This window comes from Ornithorhynchus anatinus, chromosome 3 (genome assembly GCF_004115215.2).
Source record: "Ornithorhynchus anatinus isolate Pmale09 chromosome 3, mOrnAna1.pri.v4, whole genome shotgun sequence".
Classification (NCBI taxonomy): domain Eukaryota; kingdom Metazoa; phylum Chordata; class Mammalia; order Monotremata; family Ornithorhynchidae; genus Ornithorhynchus; species Ornithorhynchus anatinus.
The window spans coordinates 86,570,760-86,590,691 of record NC_041730.1 but is presented as its reverse complement, the minus strand read 5'-3'; the positions used below and the strand labels follow the sequence as shown (position 1 = coordinate 86,590,691).

The following is a 19,932-nucleotide window of genomic DNA, read 5'->3' as shown; positions in this document are numbered from 1 at the left end:
CTTGGAGGCAGAGGCCTGGGTTCTAATTCCAGGTCTGTTGTTTGTCTGCTGTGTGACCTTGGGCAAATCACTTCACTACTTTGTGCTTCAGTTACCTCATCCGTAAAATGGGGATTCAATACCTGATCCCTCTCTTCCTTAGGTTGTGAATCCCATTAGGATATGATTATCTTTTATCTACCCCAGCATTTAGTAGAGCGTTTGGCACATAGTAAGCAATTACAAATACCATAGTTCTTCTTATTATTATGCTATCTTTTTTAAGCGCTTACTATGTGCAGAGCACTGTTCTAAGCGCTGGGGTAGACACAGGGGAATCAGGTTGTCCCACGTGGGGCTCACAGTCTTAATCCCCATTATACAGATGAGGTAACTGAGGCACAGAGAAGTTAAGTGACTTGCCCACAGTCACACAGCTGACAAGTGGCAGAGCCGGGATTTGAACCCATGATCTCTGACTCCAAAGCCCGTGCTCTTTCCACTGAGCCAATATCATCGGTATACCCCATCAAGGCTGTGAGCCCCAAGTGGGACAGGGACCCAATTTACTTGTATCCACCCCAGTGCTCTGTACAATTCCTGGCACATAGTAAGTGCTTAAAAAATACCATTATTGTTATTATTATTGGCCTTGGCATAGCCCTTCCATCACATGCCAGGGCTGATAGGGGTGACCGTAGTATTTTGTTTGCAGGCTACCCAGAGAGGAGGAATGGTAGGAGAAGGCAGAGAGCAGTTGGCAGAGACCGCTGCCCTGAGATCTTTGGCACCTCCTTCACTCTCCCGTGCCCGGGTATGGTTCCGTTCAGAGTTCCACTATCTATAGGGATGGACATGTGCCTATCAATTAATCAACCAGTCAGTTGTATTCATTCATTCATTCATTCATATTTACTGAGTGTTTACTGTGTGCAGAGCACTGTACTGAGCACTTGGGAGAGTACAAAACAAAAGAGTTGACAGATATGTTCCCCCCCACCCACAGTGAGCTTACAGTCCAAAGGGGGAGACAGATATTATTATAAGTAAACAAATTACTGATATGTACTTAAGTGCTGTGGGACTGACGGAGGGCTGAATGAAGAGTGCAGATTCTAGAGCACCAGGTGTCCAGCGTGGCAGTCATCTCCCTGCTCATCCGAGCAGAGTCCCCTTGCCGCTAGCAGACCCCGAGTCCTGGGCCAGGTGGACAGTGGGTGGGTCTGGCAGTCCTGTATCGCCCCCCCCGTCCCAAAAGGACCTCTCCTTGGCTCTCTGCCTCAGCCCAGCCTGTGACTATCCCTTAGACTTCGAGTTTCTCTTGGAGCCTGATTGCCTTTTCCTACTACAACCTGTCCCACCCACTTGGCTCCTCAAACACCAACATACACTATCGCAGTCTCGTCTGTCTCACCGCCGACCTCTCGCCTACATCTTGACTTTGGTGTGGAACTCCCTCCCCCTTCATATCCGACAGATCACCATTCTCCCCACCTTCAAAGCCTTATTAATATCACATTTCCTCCAAAAAGCATTCCTCCTCTATGCCCTAATCTCCTTCTACTTTCTGTGTTGCCCTGGCACTAGGATTTGTAACCAGTAAACACTTGCTTATTCATCTCACCCTCAACCCCACAGCATTTATTGTTGAGGGCAGGGAATGTATTTACCAACTTTCCTGTCTCGTACTCTCCCAACCACTTAGTACAGTGCTCTGCATTCAGTAAGCACTCAGTAAATATCATTGATTATGTACATAGCTGTAAGTTCTTCTAATGTCCACATCCTCCACCCCACAGACTGTAAGATCCTTTTGGGCAGGGATCTATTGTATTGTACTCCACCAAATTGTCCAGAAAGTGCTCAGAAGACAGTAAGCACTCAATACCATCGATTGATTGATCTCTACTCCAGAGCTTAGCAAGTGCTTGGCACTTAGTAAGGGAAGCAGCGTAGCCTAGTGGATAGAACATGGGTCTGAGAGTCAGAAGGACCTGGGTTCTAAATCCGACTCTGCCACTTGTCTGCTGTGTGACCTTGGGCAAGTCACTTAACTTCTCGGTGCCTCAGTTACCCCATCTGGAAAATGGGGATTAAGACTGTGAGCCTCAAGTGGGACAACCCGATTACCCTGTATCTACCCCAGCGCTAGAACAGTGCTCTGCACATAGTAAGCGCTTAACAAATACCAACATTATTATTATTATTCTCTGTGCCTAAGTTCCTGCATCTAAAATGGGGATTAAAATGGTGAGCCTGATTATCTTGTATCAACCCCAGTGCTTAGTACAGTGCCTAGCACATAGTAAATGCTTAACAAATACCATAAACCACTACCTCTATTATTGTTATTATGATTAAGAAGGCATGAGGGATATGTTTGGATCTCTAAAGCGCTTAACAAATACCATTAAAAAAAACACACAGGCAGCTAGCAGTCTCTGCAACAATACTATCATTTTGGTATGCTTGGAACAGCACAGTCACATGTGGCCTATCTGGAGAGCGAGGCCCTCCTGGCCTGGAAGACCCTTGGACAGAGCAGCCCCCATATGGGCCTCCCTGAGGAGGAGTCCACTGGAGGGCAAGAGAGCTGGATCCGCGCCTTTCCCAGCAGCTGTAAATCAAAACCCCAACACCGAGGACCACACAACTAGACAGTAATCCCATCAGCTCAAGGCTGGGTCCGGTGGCTGGGGCCTGGCCCGGAAGCCAGCGGGTGGGCGGGAGAGTAAAGGAGAGGAGGGGAAACAAAGGGACTTAATGATCTGGCAGCTCGGGCCCGGCCAGGCTGGAGCAGGAGCGCTGAGCTCCGCGGGGAAAGCCGGTATCCCGGCAGGGGCCACGCTTCCGTCTGTGCCGCCGCCAGCGGTTTGGAGAGGACCAAACGTTCCCCAGGCAGCAGGCCCTGGGCCGAGGCAGCTTGGCAGGGGAGACCAAAGAATCCGAGATGGCAGGAGAAGAGGAGGGAGCAGCGGGGAGATGGGCAATCATCTGACGGGTGATCTAGAGGAGATGCTCCCAGCCCAATCTTTAAGGAGTCCAGGTCAGGCAGCGAGAGTGGACCGTCTGTTCTGCCCACCCCAGCTGCCTCTATCTTGGGTTTTGGTCAGGGAGCTGGGAGGAGGGGGAGGAGAAGAGGAGGCCTGTTTCTTTATACAAGCAAAGTGACTTCTTCCAGCCTTCTTACTACCTCATTCTTTGGTCCAGTCAACCTTGGGGTTCAGGGCTCCACCACCCATCCCTAGGGCAGGGTCTATTCTCTACCATCCAAGGCAACGACCGCCAGCTTGGGCAGGAGGGGAAGGGGCAGCTTCCTGAGGATTTATCATAAAAAGAAAGTTTCTAGTAAGCTACTTTGTCCACAGGCCCCTGGACCCGAGGAGAAATCCATGGGAAAACCCCTCCAGCAAGCAACTTTGACAAACAGAAATACCTCAGAGAGCTCAGGCCCTCTGAGCCCTCTTCTCCCAAGAGGTCAGAGGAGGGTGCAGTCAAACTCTCCATAGTACTTATTGATTCATTCAATAGTATTTATTGAGCGCTTACTATGTGCAGGGCACTGTACTAAGCGCTTGGAATGTACAAATCGGCAACAGATAGAGGCAGCCCCTGCCGTTTGACGGGCTCACGGTCTAATCGGGGGAGACGGGCAGACGAGAACAATGGCAATAAATAGGATCGCGGGGATGAACGTCTCATTAAAACAATAGCAAACAAATAGAATCGGGGTGATGTACAGCTCATTAACAACATAAATAGGGTAACGAAAATATATATAATCATCATGGTATCTGTTAAACGTTTACTATGTGCCAGACACTGTACTAAGTGCCGCGGTGGACACAACCACCCCAATTCCCACTACCCCGTGCTGGTTCTCATGGGGAGAGCGCCATATAACGCTTGGAAGAGTACAATATAACAACAAATCGACATATTCCTGCCCACGGTGAGCTCACGGTCCGGAGGGGGAGACGGACATTAATCTCAATAAATAAATGGCAGATATATACAGATCTACACCTAGGGGCTGGGGGGTTCAGAACAGTGTTTGACGGACAGTAAGGGCTTAATAAAGCTTAATAAAATACAGGCAAAGCAGAAGGGAGAAGCTGGTGGCTACAAAAACCCTGACCCCGGGGCCTCTTCCAAGCTGGAGGTGCGGCAGAGGGAAGCAGTCGGTCGGTCGATCATATTTATTGTTTAATAATAATAATGTCGGTATCTGTTAAGCGCTTACTATGTGCAGAGCACTGTTCTAAGCGCTGGGGTAGACACAGGGGAATCAGGTTGTCCCACGTGGGGCTCACAGTCTTAATCCCCATTTTACAGATGAGGTAACTGAGGCACTGAGAAGTGAAGTGACTTGCCCAAAGTCACACAGCTGACAAATGGGCCGAGCCGGGATTCGAACCCATGACCTCTGACTCCAAAGCCCCTGCTCTTTCCACTGAGCCACGCTGCTTCTCTCTGCTTCATTCATTCAATAGTATTTATTGAGCGCTTACTCTGTGCAGAGCACTGGACCAGGCGCTTGGAATGGACAGTTCGGCCACAGATGATACAGACCCCATTTTCCCGATGGGGGAACTGAGGCCCAGAGAAGAAGAAGGTTGGTATTGGTTACTGTACTCGAAAAGGGAATGGGACTAAAAGGCAGGGAGGAGTCGAACCCAAGGTGGTGACACAAGCAAGGAAAATAACACTCAGAGACAGTGTTGGATAGATCAGAAAAGGGAGGAAGGTGACCGAGTGCCCGTTCACCTCCCGGAGAGGTACGAGTGACACAACGACCCCCCTCTCCCGTTTGGCTGTGCCTTTATTTGCAACGTACAGGAGAAGTGGCCGATCACAAAAGAACTCGGACAAGTGTGTTTTCTTCAATGACAAAAGAGACTCTTCAAGCAGGCCTTATCTGTATTGGGTAAGAAGCAATCTCCTGTCCAAGCAGGCCTTATAATAATAATAATGTTGGTATTTGTTAAGCGCTTACTATGTGCAGAGCACTGTTCTAATGTTGGTATTTGTTAAGCGCTTACTATGTGCCGAGCACTGTTCTAAGCGCTGGGGTAGATACAGGGTAATCAGGTTGTCCCACGTGAGGCTCACGGTTAATCCCCATTTTACAGATGAGGTAACTGAGGCACAGAGAAGTGAAGTGACTTGCCTACAGTCACACAGCTGACAAGTGGCAGAGCTGGGATTCGAACTCATGACCTCTGACTCCCAAGCCCGTGCTCTTTCCACTGAGCCACGCTGCTTCTCGCTGAGCCACGCTGCTTCTCAGCCCTGGGGGAGACATGGGGGAATCAGGTTGTCCCACATGGGGCTCACAATCTTAATCCCCATTTTACAGATGAGGTAACTGAGGCCCAGAGAAGTGACTTGCCCATAGTCACACAGCTGACAACTGGCAGAGCTGGGATCACCTACTGTGTGTTGAGCACTGTATTAAGCATTTGGGAGAGTACTATAGAGTGAGTAGACATTTTCTCCTGTCCTCCAGGACAGGGGTTTGCAGTCCAGCAAGTGCAGAAAGCTTCTGTTCTTCCCCAGGCTGAGTTTCTAGCCAGGGTCTGTGGCCTGGAGCTGTGAACAGGATGGTTGGGATTGAGTGGGAGGGGGCTGGCATCTGGGGAGGTGAGGGGTTGAAGAGAGGTCAGAGGACCTCTGGCCCAGGACCTCCTGCTCTGGTAGGTGAGCTTATGTGGAAAAAACCCAAGGGCTCCACTCTCTAGGCCCCAGTTCTTGGGGTCAGTGCCTGCCTGACTTCTGACCCTGAACTGGATAGGCTATCTTAGGCCAGAACAGAAGTCTCTGGAGCTGAGGGCTAGCCCACAGAAACCCCTCCAAGGCTGGGACGAAGAGAAGAGACATGTTGCTCATCCTTCCTTTTGTCCAGGAGGGAAAGCCAGGGTCAGTGGATCCATCCCAAGGGGTTTCCTGCAATTGAAAGAGCCGGTCCTTCCCTCACTTTGGTTCTGCATGATGCTGGAGATCCTGATTTGAGAGTTTTCCTGATGCCCATCTTCCCTTCTGCTCAGCTCTGACCTTTTCCCCCTCCATTATCATTTTCCTCCTGCTCATTGTCCTTCAGTCTTTTGTTTTTGCTTTTTTCATGACATTTGTTAAGCACTGCTTTTTGCCAGTCACTTTACTATGCCCTGGGGTAGATACAAGATGATCAGGTTGGACGCAGTCCCTGTCCCACATGGGGCTCCCAGCCTTAATCCCCATTTTACAGATGAGGGAACTGAGGCACAGAGAAATGAAGTGACTTATCTAAGGTTACACAGCAGAAAATTGGAGGAACCAGGATTTGGACCCAAGTCCTCTGACTCCCAGGCACGTGCTCTTTCCACTAAACCACACTGCTTCTCCAGAGGAAACCCCATGTTCTCCTTTCAGAATACAATTAGATATAATAATAATAATAATGATGGTATTAAGTGCTTACTATATGCCGAGCACTGTTCTAAGCACTGATCCCTGGCCTCAAGGAGCTTTCAGCCTAATGAGGAGACAGCTGGAAAACCGGAACTAGCCTGGGGTCTGCCAGCACCTGCCAAGGCCCCTCCTACTCTTCCTGCTCCTCCATCTTCTCTCCTCCTCCTTTTCCTTCATTTCCTCCTCTTTTTACTCCTCTACCTCCTCTCCCCCCCACCCTCCTCCCACTCCTTCTGCTTCCCCTCTTTCTCCTTCTTCTTCTCCTCTCTCTCCTTCTCCTCCTGCTCCTCCTCCTTCCCCTCCTCTCCTCCTCCTCCTCCTCCTCCTTTTCCTTCTCATCCTCCTCCTCGTTGTCCTCCTCCTCCCCCTCCTCCTCCATCTCCTCTTCTTTTCCTGCTCATCCTCCTCCTCTCAGTTTAGCCCCATTCTCCTTGGATCACTGCACTGGAAACTAGCCCAGAAAGGTAATAGTGGGGGTAACGGGAGAATGGGGCTTGTTTCTCCACTGAACTGTGCATCTCCAGTCCCTCTAAGGGGGTTCAGGACAGTTCATGGAGGAAGTTGAGGGGAGCAGGAGGATCTGTGTCCACTGCCCCAGTGAACAGGGTGCAGCTGGCACATGGCTAGAAATAAGAAGGGAGGTGATGGGGTCTGAGAGTGACTGGGCCTGTCAGGACGAAAGAACATGGGCCAGCGAGGCTGGGTGTGGGAATGGAAAGGGAACCCATTCTCTGGAGTGATCCCAGCACCCCCCGGGCAGCAGTATCTCCTAGGAAATGGACCCAGCTAGGAGATGGTGACCTGGGTTCCCATTCTGCTCCCTCTGGAGATGATTTCTGGGACCTCGTTAAGTTCTGTGCATCCACGAAGTCCACAGGAGGTCCAGACTCTTGCGCTGTGTGCAACTCTGAGGCACAAACCATTCTTCCTCATCTCCTCTGCTCTGGGGAGACCTGGGCCCAGGGTGGTTCACAAACCCCTGGAGCAGCTTGCTGGGAAGGAGCTAGAAAATACCAGAGAGATTGACAGTAACTGTCGGAGTCATCATCATCATCAACATCACTGCCACTTTCGCCATCGAAGGTGATGACCGAGCTTGTCCCACTCCTGGCTTTTTGCGGTGTCCCTGCTGCTTCCCGTTACCACCGCTATTACAGTGGATGGCTGGTCTGTGAAGTGTCAGCAGCAGCTGGTCCCTTGGGAAACAAGACTCCTAGCACTCCCTTCCTCTATCTAAGGAGACCCGCAAGGCATCACGGATTCAGCAGTGGACTTAGTATTTTTGAGAGAAGGGAGGAGGTGGGAGGCGAAAGGGAGCAGGAGGACAAAGGGTCCCTTTCACTGAGGTCATTAATAGAGCCCGATACTGGCTAGGAATGCTTCCAGATTTTGTTTTCTCACCATAGAGCTGAGCCGACCTACTGGCCAGAATGTATGGGGAGGTACCCTCTGTTCCCCTTCCAGCGCCCTCCTCACCTCCATCTCTCCCCTCGTCCTGGAGGACCTAGTTTGGGGTTTCTCTGGAAACCCTTGTATGGCTCCAGCCTCGGCCTTAGGAGGATGAATGTGACTTCGAGCCCACCCATCCACTGAACCGATTGGAGTTTGAAAGTTAGCAGGAAGGCAGGACTTGCAGAAGTCCCATTTGGAGATTTGGAGGATGTCTTTACTCAGCCTTCTACCATTTAGGAAAATAGTTAAACCTGTTCTGGGCTGGGGCTGTGAAAGCTAAAGGGGAGGGGCAGCGGGGAGAGGTGTAGACGTGGAGGAATCTCATAATTTGTGTGGAGATGGAGGCCCCTAGATCTGGTCCATATCAGAGTTGTCTGGGCCTGGGCTGGTGCTGAGTGATTAATTCATTCATTTAACCATATTTATTGAGCTCTTATGGTGGCAGAGCACTGTACTAAGCACTTGGGAAAGAACAGTATGGCAATAAAGACAATCCCTGCCCACAACGAGCTAACAGTCTGGAAGCGGGGAGACAGACATCAGGTTAAACGCATAAAATTACAGATATACACATAAGTGCTGTGAGTGGGGAGAAGGGGGAAGGGCAAAGGGAGAAAGTCGGGATAATGCAGAAGGGAGTGGGAGATGAGGAAAAATGGGACTTAGTATGGGAAGGCTTCTTGGAGGAGATGTGCTTTCAGTAAGGCTTTGAAGTGGGGAGAGTAATTGTCCGTTGGTTGCTCAGAGTGTGACAGATATTTAATGTAAGGATGTCAGAGAATGGAGGATGGCAAAGCCACAGAAAAGGCTTTCATGCTGGTAGAGGTTCAGCTTTCTGCTCTGGCACCGGTTTGAGCGGGAGCTTCTTGGATGGGATTGAACAACATTTGCCCTTGACCCTTGGGCAGGCTTCCCTCCCCAGGGCCCAGAGGACAGGCTGCCGTCAGAGTTAGTCTCAGGCCAGGACCCCCCAGCCTCCTTTGGAGCGGGCCCCTGGGAGGCCAACTTCCTGCAGGCTGCTGGCCTGGCAGGGTCATTAAATCGTCCTTCCTAGGTTGGGAATTGTGGCAGCCAGCAGCCCATAGAAGAAGGAATCCCCAAATGTGGTCCCTGGCTTCCAGGTATGATCACGGGCCCTCATTGGCCTATTCATGGGGTTGAAAGTGGGAAATGACTGCTGCCCAGATCAGAGGTGCCCATCTGCACACAAGTAATGTCTCGTTAACAATTCTGCCCGAAGGATGAGGGAAACAAGGGGAAGCTGGGGGCCAGAGCAGTCTGAGGATCGAAACTAGTTGGGTGGCAATCTTGCTGGGCAGCAGCTGGGTGAACAGAGAGAGCATGGGCTCTTTTGATGCAGTGGGCCTGACTTGGAGTCATCAGTAAACTGAATCCCTGGTTCGGCCTTGGCAGCCAGGTGGAAAACCGACCCGACACACGGGCGGGCAGGCAAAGCCGTTGTGGTTCCTGGCGGTGGAGCAGAAGCTGCTTTGGGGTCCAGTCTCTTTCTGTCTCTCCCTTCCTCCCTTCTTTCCCTTCCCTGACCCCACCACAACTGCATCTTCGGGGGGCAGGGGGAGCCTCATCAGCCTTCTCTAGAAGAGAGAGACCACCAACTCCTAGTACAACCCCTCGCCCCTCTGGGTATGGGGTGTGACACTTAGGTGGGGAAAGTCAAGAGGGCCAGGAGTGCCTGCCCTCAAGAAGCTTGAAGTCTAATGCAGTGGTGGCCACCACATTTAAGAGAAGCAGCATGGCGTAGTGGATAGAGCATGGGCCTGGGAGTCAGAAGGTCATGGGTTGTAATCCCAGCACCCCCACTTGTCTGCTGTGTGCAGACAAGTCATACTTCTCTGGACAAGTCACTTCACTTCTCTGGGCCTCCATTATCTCATCTGTAAAATGGGGATTGAAACTGTGAGCCCCTTGTGAGACAGGAACTGTGTCCAACTCAATTTGCGTGCATCCACCCCAACGCTTAGTACATTGCCTGGCACAAAGTAAGCGCTTAGCAAATGCCATCATTATTATTGGGTAGTGCAGTGGAGACAGTGGAGATAGTGCAGTGTTCATTAAAGCCACCTGCTTACAGACCAAGCCTTCAGCAAAGGCTCATTAAAAATCGTAAATGTTATAAAAAAATTAACCACATATCCAGTCAATCAATGGTATTTTCTGAGTACTTAGTGTGTGCAGAGCACAATAGAATGGTAGACATGAGCCTTGCCCTCAAGGAGTTTACAGTCAAGTGAAGGAAACAGACATTAAAATAAATTACAGATCTGTTGTTTAATGGTAAAAATGAAGATTTTCACTCTGGATATGAACATGAATTTCTGAAGAGTTGGTCTTCGAATGAGAGTCAGGTTAGCACCCCTGCCTTCATGCCAATTCCGCAGTGGGTGTCTGAGCCCTGCAGCTCAGTAGATCAACCTCGGGTGGTATGCTGGGAGCCTGGGGAGCGGGGATACCAACCCTCACTGACCAGCGGGCATCTCCCAGGAAAGGAGCCATCTTGCTGGGCTGGGAGCCCAGCGGACTGGGCCACGACATAGTGGGAGGCAGGTGGCCTCAGGCTGCAGTTGGGCACTGCCCCAGGGAACCCTGCCAACCCGGGGCTGGCTTGGGCTCCCCGGGCTAGGGTCCAGAGGAGGTGTCAGAGGCCTGGCCAGCTTGTGAGGCCCTCAATATGGAAGACCCGTGCCACTTGAACCCCTAATAATAATTGCTGTATATGTTAATTGCTTACTGTGTGCCTGACATTGTACTAAGTGCTGGGGTGGATACAAGCAAACTGAGTTGGACACAGGCTCTGTCCTTCATGGGGCTCACAGCCTTAATCCCCATTTTACAGATGTGCAACTGAGGCACGGAGAAGCAAAGTGATTTGCCCAAGGTCACACGGAACCCGGATCTCTGACTCCCCGGCTCATACTCTATCCACTAGGCCACGCTGTTTCACCCCTAGTTGCAAAGGTTCTGAAAAGCGTCCATCAACAGCTCTGCTGTTCTACTTTGGCGGGCTGGAATCTGGGCCAGAAAACAGTGGCACAGCAGCAGGAGGCGGGCTGGGGAGTAACTCAATCCTTGCCATTGATTAGGGGCAATTAGGGGGAAGGAACCTCAGAGGAGGCTAGGGGAAAAATAATTCCTCACCTCCTCCTCCTCTTCCTCTTTATCCTCTTTTTCCTCCTTCCCCTCCTCTTCCCCTCCTCCCTCTCCTCTTCTTCCTCCTCCTCTTCCTCTGCCTCCACCACCTTCTCATCCTTTTTCCCCTCCCCTCTGCCCCCTCCTCCTGGTCCTCTTTAACTTAGAGCCAAGTTCAAGTCAGGCAGGCGCCCGGTGGTGAGGGATTAATCCTGCAGGAGTTGTCAGGGGCGGAGAAGGGGTTTTCCTGGTTGAGCCGGAATTGGAAAGTGCTGTTGGCAGAAACAAGCTGCCTTCCCATGTGGACTTTTCTGGGCCTTTTCTGTCCCTCTCCCTGCAGCCCAGGTCCTCCCCGGCAACTTGAACTGGTGTCTCACCTCCGCGACTTGCATCTCATTGCTTTTGGCCCCAGATGGTGGGTCCAGCTGTGAGACCACTGAGGGACATCCTGAGGGCCCCGGGCCAAGTGGATGGTTTCTGGGAGGGAAAGGGAGAGGAGGGAAGGGAAGGGGCAGTTAGGCCACCCTGGCTTTGAGGTCCTGCCCATTTGCCTTTCCAGGGGCAGGCTTGGGGCCCAGTTCTTGGAAGTCCCTCAACGGAGCTAACAGCCAGTCCTTCGGCAATCTCAGCCAGCCCCTCGGTCCATCCTTTGGCCAGGCCTGGGGCAGTTCACACCTTTTCCTTTCCCCCTGCCTTGCTTGTCCTCACTCTGGTTTCCCACTACTGTGTATTCCTTCCTTGCCCGTCTCTTGCCTCTGCCTCCAGTCTCCGTATCTCCGGGGTTTTCCAGTTCATGTTGAATGGTCACTTCAGGCTGACTTTCAGGCCGGGCTTGGGACCTGGAGACCAGTGGACTAGAGTCAGGGCCTTATGGGCTTTGCCACAGGTCAGTTCACATTGTTGGGACTTGCTTTCTCTGGTTGTGTGAGGTGAGAAGAAAGGAAGCCCCACTTCTGCCTGCCCTTGGAGGGCAAGGTCAGTATGCACTCAGTATAGTGCTCTGCACACAGTAAGCATTCAATAAATACGATTGACTGATTTACTAACTTTTGTGACAGAAGGATGGACTCTATCCAGCAGGGGCCACTGGGAGCCTTTCCTGCCGAGCCCCCTTACCATTCATGCCCTGTGCCTACCTTTGGGGAAGGATGGGGGCCAGGGACTCTAGACCAGATGCCACCTGTCCCCTGTCCCCCACCCACTACCCCAATACTTATGGGCATACCCTTATACTTAGTTGCTTCTCTTATCTATAACTAGTTTTAGCGTCTGTCTCCCCAACTAGGCTGCAAGCTTCTTGCGGGCAGGGAGTGTGTCTACCAACTGTGTTATACTCTCCTAAGGCCCTGAGTACAGTGCTCTGCACACAGTAAGTGTTCAAGAAATATCATCAATCGAGTGATTGGGGAAGGACGAAGGGTCAATCCAGGAGCTCTGCTGCAGTCCTCTCAAAATGCCCCACCACCTCCCTTCTAGGCCGCTGGTTTCCCTTGCTCCTAGATTGGTGTTTCATCCACCGCGTCTCTATCAGTTTTCTAGGTTTAGTGCTTTTCTCTGCTACCTTTTGCTCTGCCAGGCTCACAGGGAGCGGGCTACTTTCTCTGCTGAGGGAGAGAGAGAGAGAAATAAGAGGAGACAGGCCAGGAGAGGGAGGCGGCAAAGGAAGGCAGGGGTGTTGGAGCTCATCAGACATGTCCTGCTCTGGACCACTTTCCACCCATCCGACTTTGTTGCCTGTCCAGCTGGAATCCCAAGATCCCGGGAAACTCCCCAGAAGCTCAGATGGGTAACAACCACATTATTGTTTTGGCAAATGCTGAGTCGTTTTGTGAGCCATGGGAGTTTTTCCTTTAAATGGGGCCTCTGCTGTCTCATCACCACCAGCAGCTCCAAGGCTCTAACCCCCAGAGAGAAAAAGAGGCCAGACAAGGTGGGCCCTCTCCATAGCCTTCCAGAACCACTCTCCCTTACCTTTTGAAGAGGGAGCCAGGTAGGCAGGGTGAACCTGAAGCGTGGAATTCCTGCAGCCTGGACCTGGGGACTGTCTTCTAGAATGAGAAACACCATGGCCTAGTGAAAAGAGCATGGGTCTGGAAGTCAGAGGACCTGGGTTCTAATCCCGGCTCTGCCGCTTCTCTGAGCTGGGTGACCTTGAGCAAGTCACTTCTCTATGACTCACTTTCCTCATCTGTAAAATGGGTATTAAGACCATGAGCCTCACGTGGGACAGGGATGTATCCAACCTGATTATCTTATATCTATCCCAGTGCTTAGAAGAGTTCCTAGCACATAGTAAGTGCTTAACAAGTACCACTATTTTTATTATGCTTCACCAGGTATACAGAATGGCTGGGGAGCTCCTCTGGCTCAAGCCGGGTGGAGTGGGGTGGTTTGGACCGAAAGATTTCTGGGTTCTTCAGAGCAAGAGTGGAGAGGAGCAGAAGCCGATTCTCAATTGTCTTTCCCAAGGAATTACAGACTCCACCTAAGCAGCTTCCAGATGGTGTCTCCTGGCGAGGGCTGAACTAGCCCAGATCCAGAGGAGAGCGATCCCAATCCACACTTAACCCAACACCACACTGTGTCCTTGCCCCTTGCAGCAGGGTGTTGGGAGGGAGAAGAGAAGGGGGCAAGTCTCACCTGTCAGGACCCTCACCCACCATTATTTACAGGCTAGTGTCTGTTTGCTTGCCTACATTAGAAACAGTGTCTTGCATCCTCTGCCTAATATTCTCTGAGCTAGTGTTCGTAGTCTGAGGTTTCTCTCCAGGCTTATCCTGGGGGCCTCCTGCAGGGAATGTCTTGATGACGAGCCTCCCCTTCCTTGCCTAGAAGTTGCTGGCAGTACTCTTTTTCTTTTTTTCCAAGAGGAATGGCTTTCCCGGGCAGAGTAAAGTCTCCAGCAGCCCAGACGGGGGCTGGGCTGAGGTCTCTTGCGGGGCCTGGAGCAGTGTCACTGCAGAGCTGCGAGAGCGTCAGGCCAAGTCTGTTTCTGTTTAGGCAAAGCCAGCGGGGCCCGGCCTTTCAGCCCACGAGTGGCGAGGCTTGGGAATCTGGATTCTATTCTTTCTGGACTCCTCGGGCAGCCTGGAAGCATGTCCTGGAATGACTTCAGGGAGTGGAGACTTTCTTGCACGTTCAATCAATCAATTGTGTTTACTGAGCAATTACTGGGTTCAGAGCTTTGTATTAAGTGCTTGGGAGAGTACAATAAAACAGAGTTGGTAGAAATGTTCCCTGTCCACAACGAGCTTGATCGATCGATAGGTATTAATATAAATAAATACATTTTGGCTAGGTACACAAGTGCTATGGGGCTGAGAGAATGGTGAATAAAGGGAGCAAATCCAAATGCAAGACACTCTTTCCCTTACAAACTTTGGGGTGCCCTGCTGGAGGCTCCTGGGAGGATTTTCAATGTCGCTAGTTGTGAGAGGGCAGAGTATGGGGCCCAGGCTTCCTTGGTCATCCCTTCACCTGCCGGAGAAAAATCTGGCCTGGTGGTCACCTGCTATAGGAGCTGGAGCGTTTTATGGAGGGTTTGGGGGTGGGGAGTAAAGTGGTGGAGATGCCCACTTCCTGCCTGTTTGTGATGTTTTGGTGATTGGTGTTGAGTTCTGCCTGGCTGCCCCTCATGGCTGGGGTTGGGGTACCTGATCAAGCCTCTGTCCCGGTCCTTCAGTTCCAACCCCAGGGTCTCTTGCATCTGGGTCCTGCTTCCCATCCTAGGAGGATGTGACCTCTGCTGTCCAGGAACCGGGGAAGAGGCGGGGGAAGCAGGGGTCGGCTCTGAGAAATGGAGAGGAAACACCAATTTCCATTCTCAAGCCAAATGGGCCTTTGCCCAAGTGTCCACGTTTAAGACACTTCCTGTTTGTGTTTCCCCTGCCACCATACTTTCTCAAGACTTTCAATAATAGTCAAAGTTGTGGGGGATTTTAAATGCTTAATATGTGCCAGTCACTGTGCTAAACACTGAGGTGGACAAGAGACAGTCAAATCAGACAAATATGGGGCTCACCGTTTAAGAATAAATGTAATAATAACAATTAAGCGCTTCCTATTTGCCAGGCCCTATACCCAACACTGAAATCGATACAAGCAAATCAGGTTGGACACAGTCCCTGTCCCACATAGAGTTCACAATCTAAAATCGCTATTTGACAGATGAGGAAACTGAGGCCCAGAGAAGTGAAGTGACTTGCCCAAGGTCACATAGCAGACAAATGGCAGAGCCAGGGTTAGGACGCAGGTGTCTGACTCTCAGGTCCGTGCTGTTAGCAGCGTGGCTCAGTGGAAAGAGCCCGGGCTTTGGAGTCAGAGGTCATGGGTTCGAATCCCGGCTCAGCCACTTGTCAGCTGCGTGACTTTGGGCAAGTCACTTAACTTCTCTGTGCCTCAGTTACCTCATCTGTAAAATGGGGTTTAAGACTGTGAGCCCCACCTGGGACAACCTGATTCCCCTGTGTCTACTCCAGCGCTTCGAACAGCGCTCGGCACATAGTAAGCGCTTAACAAATACCAACATTATTATTATTTACACTAGGCCATGCTTCAAGGCAATTCTGATATCACCTTTCATCTCCCTGGATTGGCTCCCTTTCCCAGAACTCCTTCTAAGGCAATGGAGTGACTTTGGCTCATTGGGAGCCAGGGGTTGTCTACCAAATCTTATCAGCCCTGTTTGAATCCAACCAGCTGCCTGTCCACTTGCTACCAGCCCTCAGAAACAGTGGGAATTCACTTTGACTTCTATTGTATGTTCCCAAATAATAATAATAATAACTGTGTCATTAGCTAAGCACTTACTATATACCAAGTTCTACACTGAGCACAATGTGAGCACAGTGTTGCCTAATGGAAAGAGTATGGGCCTGAGAATCAGAGGATGTGAATTCTAATCCTGGTTCTGCCACTTGCCTGCCGTGGGTCCTTGGGCAAGTTAATTAACTTCTCTGCCTCAGTCCTCTCATCTGCAAAATGAGGATTCATCTTCTAGACTGTGAGCCCATTTGGGGCAGGGATTGTCTCTGTTGCTGAATTGTCCTTTTCGAGCACTTAGTACTCTGGTCTGCACACAGTAAAAGCTCAATAAATACCACTGAATGAATTACCTGTTGTCCCTCCTACTTAAACTGTGAGCCCCATGTGGGATCTGCTCATCTTGTAGCTATTCCAACACTTAATATAGTGCTTAGCACATAGTAAGAGCTTAACAAATATTATAATAATATTACAATAATAGTAATAATAAGGACTGGATTCGGTTCGAGATGATCAGGTAGGACATACCAGTCCTTGTCCCATGGGGACCCATAGTCTAATTAGTAGGTAGAACAGACACCTCGTTTTATTGATAAGGAAACTGAGGCACAGGAAAGTTGAGTACTCGCCCAGGATGACACAGCAGGCAGGTGTCCTTGGGGTACCTGATCAAGCCTCTGTCCCGGTCCTTCAGTTCCAACCCCAGGGTCTCTTGCATCTGGGCCCTGCTTCCCATCCTAGGAGGATGTGACCTCTGCTGTCCAGGAACCGGGGAAGAGGCGGGGGAAGCAGGGGTCGGCTCTGAGAAATGGAGAGGAAACACCAATTTCCATTCTCAAGCCAAATGGGCCTTTGCCCAAGTGTCCACGTTTAAGACACTTCCTGTTTGTGTTTCCCCTGCCACCATACTTTCTCAAGACTTTCAATAATAGTCAAAGTTGTGGGGGATTTTAAATGCTTAATATGTGCCAGTCACTGTGCTAAACACTGAGGTGGACAAGAGACAGTCAAATCAGACAAATATGGGGCTCACCATCACTTAGTTCAGTACTCTGCTCTGGTAATTAGTTCTGGTTATTAGGCTGATGATAATGATAATGAAGAATGTGCAATTTAGCCTGTCATGTATTTTAGTGTCTTCTTTTCCCACACTAAACCCCACCTCCCCCATCCCTCTTTCCCCTCCTTTGAAGGCTATATAATCTGCCTCTGTCACCCACTCCAGTTACTAGCCATGGTCACCTACTGCCCCTCAGACTCCACCTTAACTTTCTGATCTATTTTGATCCCTTTTTCACACTCCTTCTCTCTTTTTCCATCCCTCCATTGATCCCTGGTGACTTGCTCCCAGTGACCTTTCTGCTGCATGCTTCCTATCACTCAACTCCACTGACCTCCTGCTCCATCCCTCCTCACCCACTCTTCAACTTGGACACAGGCTTGATATCATCAATCTGTACAATCTCCAACCTCACCAACTCTGAAATTCCACTCTCTGACCACAACTTCCTGAAATGCCTTCTCTCCCACTCACCCCTTCCCTGTAAATCTGTCCAATTCCTCCACAGAGACCTCCGCTATTTTTATCCCCTATAATTTCCAAAAGCTGTCAGTTCCGATTTGATCTATGTACCCACCCTACCTTCTCTTCAGGCACAGATCCACATCCTCAAAGCTGTCCTCTCCACTGAACTCAACTCCCTCACTGCCCTGACCCTCTGCCAATCTTGTACCACTAATCTGGAACCCTGAATCACCTCCACAGTCCACTTTCTCTACTCCGTGCTTGAGCAGCAGAGTGCTGCTGGCAGAAATTTAGACACCAGGCCAACCTCCTCCATCTCAAGCTCATCCTCACCTACCTTAACTTCTGCCCTCTCAACTGCTCGGCAACAATACGTCTACATCCTCACTGACTCTCAGCTGTTTCAGACTTTTAGTTCCTTCAAACCCCCATTCTCCCATTCCTCCCATCTCTTGCCTCAGTGACCTTGCCATGTACTTTATTGACACAATTGAAATCGTCAGCCGTGATGTCCTTAAAATCTCCCCTGTTCCTCTCCAATCCCTCCCTCCTCCCAAAAGATCCCCCATCTCCTCTCAGAGAAGCAGCATGGCTTAGTGGGAAGAGCAGGGGCTTAGGAGTCCGAGGTCGAGGGTTCTAATTCTGCTCCGACACTTATCAGCTGTGTGACTTTGGGCAAGCGATTGGTGAGAGAAGCTGCCATACCCCCTGTGCCAAGGGTGCCAAGGGGATGGGTGGCTTCTGGGGGAGTTGGGGAAGGGGGCACTTTCAAGGGTAGAGAGAGCAGCAGACCTGGTCCCAGGGATATGGGGGGTTTCAGAAGCCCTGGCCCAGAAGGACCACAGAGCAGGGCTGCTGAGTGGGCCCATCACAGAACCTGGGGGATTGCAGTTGGGAGAACAGCTGCCTGAAAAGCACCATGGCCTATTGAAAAGAGCACAGGCCTGGGAGTCTGCAGGACCTGGGTTCTAATCCCAGCTCTAGCACTTGTCTGCTGTGTGACCTTGGGAAAGTCAGTTCACTTCTCCAGTCCTCAATTACCCTATCTATAAAATGAGGATTAAGACTATCCTATGTGGGACAGGGACTGTGTTCAAACTGGGCTTACTCGAATCTATCCCAGCACTTAGTACAGTGCCTGGAATAGAGTAAGTGCTTAACAAATTCCACAATCATTATTATTACTATTATCAGTTTGTCTGGTTCGGGCCAAGAGAAGCTTGGGAGATGCCTAGGCTCCTGCTGGTGCTATTTTCATTCATTCATTAAACTTATTCATTTATTTATGTGTATTTATTGAACACTTAGACAAAGCACTGTACTAAGTGCTGGGGAGAGTACAATATAACATTAAAGGGGCACATTCCCAGCCCATAATGAGCTTACAGTCTTGAGGCTTGGCTCTCAGCAAGAGGTGTATGAAGCCACAGGCACCCAATGCTTTACGTCATTCATCATTATATTACTTGTCTTTAATGTGCATTCTCTCTTTCTTTCTCTGTCTCTATCTCTGCCTCTCCATCTCACCCGGCCAGGTGGATGAGATTTATCACGATGAGTCCCTGGGAGTTCACATCAACATCGCTCTGGTCCGTATGATCATGGTGGGCTACAGACAGGTACGGGTCATCAGCCGAGAGGGCACGAGGGACCCTGGGGAGGGTCCGAGTTAAGGGAGGGAGAAGACTCCCCTCTGTATATGAAAATCCTCAGAGTCCATTTGTCCCGAGGCTGAACCAGGGTGGGGCTGGAGGACCGCTCCCACGCCTGCTCAGCCAGCTGGAAGAGTGAACTCGGGTCTTCAGTAGCCGGCCCTGAAATCCATTAGAATGAGCCTGAAAGAAATGAGGCTGCGGGCAAGTAACAATTTCAATCAATCAATCAGTGGTGTTTATTGAGCACTAAAAGTGTGCAGAGCACTGTGATAAGAGCTTATTTCAAAAAGAGGGAAGCTGGCCTCCCTCACTCCTCAGTGAGGAGGGGGTGGAGGTGCCACGGTTATTTTTAGGATCCTGGGAAACAGGGGTCAAAGGGACTAGAGAGAAGGCAATTTCTGAATTGTGGGTCCACCACTCTGACCCTCCCAAGTGCTTGATTGTTGTCTCACAGTGTAGAGGTAGCATTGCCTAGCAAAGAGAGAAAGAGAAGTCAGATCCCCATATTCTGGTTTTCGCACAGTCTCTGACAGTGCTGGGTGACCTTAAGTAAGTTGCAACACTTCTCTGGGCATCAGTTTGCTCATCTGTTAAAATGGGAACAGTTATACCAGCCCCTCTTAAGGTTCTAAGGCCAAAAGAGATAGTCAGTAGGAAAGGGTTTTGGGAAATGACAGTGTCCAAATGTATTAGTATTGTCATTACTATTAGCATTATTATTACTATCATTTTCACTGTTATTTTTATCCCCACTGTTCGTGGATTGGATTGCTGAAACCATTGCCATAAAGGATAGGCAAGAACAGTGGAAAAGACAGAATCTGTGACTGTTCTGTTCATCAGAGCAGTGGGTATATACGTAGGGGTAGTTTCAGCCTTTCATACTCCTCAACCCAGTCCCCCAGACATTAGCAGGAGCACCCTTCCTGTCTTCTTCCTCCAGCCCCACCCGCGCCCAAA

At 50.4% G+C, this 19,932-nt stretch overlaps 1 protein-coding gene across 1 annotated transcript in view; it reads left to right on the top strand.

The window, feature by feature from the left end:
• Nucleotides 1-19,932, top strand: part of ADAMTS14 (ADAM metallopeptidase with thrombospondin type 1 motif 14) — a 70,228-nt gene that overhangs the window by 25,321 nt on the left and 24,975 nt on the right. The window contains exon 5 of the mRNA XM_029059322.2: nucleotides 18,853-18,936. Within this exon, the coding sequence (XP_028915155.1) occupies nucleotides 18,853-18,936 (84 nt within the window). The remainder of the gene's footprint in view (nucleotides 1-18,852; nucleotides 18,937-19,932) is intronic.